Source organism: Papio anubis, unplaced genomic scaffold (assembly GCF_008728515.1).
Source record: "Papio anubis isolate 15944 unplaced genomic scaffold, Panubis1.0 scaffold1427, whole genome shotgun sequence".
Classification (NCBI taxonomy): domain Eukaryota; kingdom Metazoa; phylum Chordata; class Mammalia; order Primates; family Cercopithecidae; genus Papio; species Papio anubis.
Window position 1 is genome coordinate 6,740 of NW_022161389.1, and position 3,166 is coordinate 9,905.

Consider the following 3,166-nt stretch of genomic DNA (forward strand, 5'->3'; position numbering starts at 1 on the left):
AGCTCTCTGGAAAGCATAAATGTATAATATCGGTTAAAAGTTGGATGAAATGAACTAATAAACGCAATGGGATTCCAGAAAACTCCACGGGAGATGGGTTAGAGGACGAGGAGGAGGTGCATGAATCAGCCATATTAGAGAGTCTGGGAAGGTGAGCAGAGTTGAAAACTTGATAGATCTAATAATTTACTGGCTCTGGGTTTGTCAGTCACTACACTGCAGCAAATGAGATTAGAGCAGAGTTGTGGGAGGGAAGGAGGTGACGCAGCAATCTGTTTGCACCAAGAAATTTTAGGCAAGTGACAGCTGCGTAATCATATTGCGGCACCGTTTTTTTCTTGCAGCAGTAGCTGCTTGCGGAGGAGGTCTGCCCACTGCGGCTCTCTGCAGTCTCTGGCTCTCTCCTGCAGGATCGGTCAGCGCAGCCGTCGCCGCCCTCCGCACCCAGCCCAGGCCGCCACTGCTTCAATCCGGTTCTCAAAGCCTCAGCACCACCTTTTATCCCCGAGGCAGCCTTGATCGTCGTTCCCTGAGTCCGGACGCCACTGCTAGGTCCGACCACCGCCGCTTCTGATATTTCGGTGAGTCTTTTCCTGCAGAGGTTTGGTCTCCCGATCTCTGTGGTAGCCACCTTAGGCGTGTACGGTCCTTTGAAAAAATGGCCGAGTCAGCGAACCACAAGGAGCTGTCAGAATCCAGTCAACAAGAGGCTGGTAATCAGATAATGGTGGAAGGGCCCGGGGAACATCCGGAGCGCGGTGAAGATGCCGCTGCTGGGCTTGGAGATGATGGGAAGTGCGGTGAAGAAGCCGCAGCTGGGCTCGGGGAAGAAGGGGAAAATGGTGAAGATACTGCGGCTGGGTCCGGGGAAGATGGGGAAAAAGGTGAAGATACTGATAAGGACTCAGACCCAGACCGTCCAAAAGGACTTATCGGTTATGTTTTAGATACAGACTTTGTTGAAAGTCTACCTGTGAAAGTTAAGTACCGTGTGTTAGCCCTTAAAAAGCTTCAAACTAGAGCGGCCAATTTAGAATCCAAATTCCTGAGGGAATTTCATGACATTGAAAGAAAGTTTGCTGAAATGTACCAACCCTTACTGGAAAAAAGACGTCAGATCATCAATGCAATCTATGAACCTACAGAAGAGGAATGTGAATATAAATCAGACTCTGAGGACTATGATGATGAGGAAATGTGTGATGAAGAGATGTATGGTAATGAGGAGGGTATGGTACATGAGTATGTGGATGAGGATGATGGTTATGAGGACTATTATTATGATTATGCTGTTGAGGAGGAGGAGGAGGAGGAGGATGAGGATGACATTGAGGCTACTGGAGAAGAGAATAAAGAAGAGGAGGATCCTAAGGGAATTCCTGATTTTTGGCTGACTGTTTTAAAAAACGTTGATACTCTCACTCCTTTGATTAAGAAATATGATGAGCCTATTCTGAAGCTCCTGACAGATATTAAAGTTAAGCTTTCAGATCCTGGCGAGCCCCTCAGTTTCACACTAGAATTTCACTTCAAACCCAATGAATATTTCAAAAATGAGTTGTTGACAAAGACCTATGTACTGAAGTCAAAGCTAGCATATTATGATCCCCATCCCTATAGGGGAACTGCGATTGAGTATTCCACAGGCTGTGAGATAGATTGGAATGAAGGAAAGAATGTCACTTTGAAAACCATCAAGAAGAAACAGAAACATCGAATCTGGGGAACGATCCGAACTGTAACTGAAGATTTTCCCAAGGATTCATTTTTCAATTTTTTCTCTCCTCACGGAATCACCTCAAATGGAAGGGATGGAAATGATGATTTTTTACTTGGTCACAATTTACGTACTTACATAATTCCAAGATCAGTATTATTTTTCTCAGGTGATGCACTTGAATCTCAGCAGGAGGGGGTAGTTAGAGAAGTTAATGATGCAATTTATGACAAAATTATTTATGATAATTGGATGGCTGCAATTGAGGAAGTTAAAGCTTGTTGCAAAAACCTTGAGGCATTAGTAGAAGACATTGATCGTTAGAGCAGAGTACATATGGCCCTGAAATTAACTGCCCTAGATATAGTTACTCAAGGTATAAGAAGTCTTGTATTCTGTACTTTTCTTGTAGTGTCAGTTAAAACATACGTTTCAAAAATATAAGAAAAGTTCAAAAACTAATTAATTTGCATTTTAGTAGTAGAATGTTTTAAAGAAACGTACACTGTGGTAAATGATTTAAAACACTACTATAGTGTTGTGTAGCTTCATCCTTCTGAAGTCTTTTTGTCATGTAGCTATTCATCTGTGGCTATGAAACTATCAGAAATGCTAAGTGAGATCAATATTTGTTTGGAAAAAAATCTTGGGAAGCAACCCAAGGGTTTTTGCTGTTGTTTTTCTTTTTCTATTTTTGTTTACTTAGTTCTTTAGCTAGTGGATTTAATTTTGTTGTGCCTGCTTCATTTTGCAATAACAATGCAGTAGAATTTAAAACTCGAATGCTTAAGAGGCCTGCATATAGATAAGAATTTCAGGCAAAACTACATTTATTGTTAATAACGGCTTGTTCATACGCTCTTGTATTTTATGTATCTGTGATAAATAATGAAACTTAGTTATATTGAGGTTACTGTTTATCAGTGAAGTGTTAGTCATAGTATTTTCAAAAGTTTGCACATATTGTTCTGTGTAATTGTGTAAGCCATAATTACAGTGTATAATTCTCTTTTCCTATTAAATCATTCATTGAAAGTGATCACTTTACCATTTTGAAAAGATATTTCATGTTCTTTCACTGCAAAATAAAATGAATAAAAGTTTCAGAGTGTCTCATGTTTAAAAATTGATTTATTTCCTGTTGCAAAAGTAATATGTTCATTGGGGGACATTTGGGCAATACTGAAAAAATTCATTAATTAAACACAAAATCCATATACCACCCACCTACCCCAAAATAAGCACTGTTAATATTTTGATTTATTTTCTACAATTATGTTTGCATATGTTTATACACTCATGCAGATTTACTAAGACTATACTAAAATGTGCAAAGAAAGTATATCTTTCTTAGTGTTTATAATTATGCTGTTCATAATCTCGAGTCTACCTTCACTACACAAGGTTGCAGGGAAACAAAATTCTCAATTCTAATCAATCCAGTAATCT

General features: G+C 39.5%; 1 protein-coding gene across 1 annotated transcript; it reads left to right on the forward strand.

Moving 5' to 3' along the window:
• Window positions 1-271: 271 nt before the first annotated feature.
• NAP1L2 (nucleosome assembly protein 1 like 2) lies at window positions 272-2,843 on the forward strand. Its single transcript, XM_003917890.2, has one exon. It carries the CDS (start codon window positions 659-661, stop codon window positions 2,039-2,041), a length of 1,383 nt encoding a protein of 460 aa, XP_003917939.1. The 5' UTR covers window positions 272-658; the 3' UTR covers window positions 2,042-2,843.
• The last annotated feature ends 323 nt before the right edge of the window (window positions 2,844-3,166 follow it).

What these genes read in the sequence shown, in the direction of transcription:
- NAP1L2 (XM_003917890.2), top strand. Translation starts at nt 659, where the DNA reads ATGGCCGAGTCAGCGAACCACAAGGAGCTGTCAGAATCCAGTCAACAA.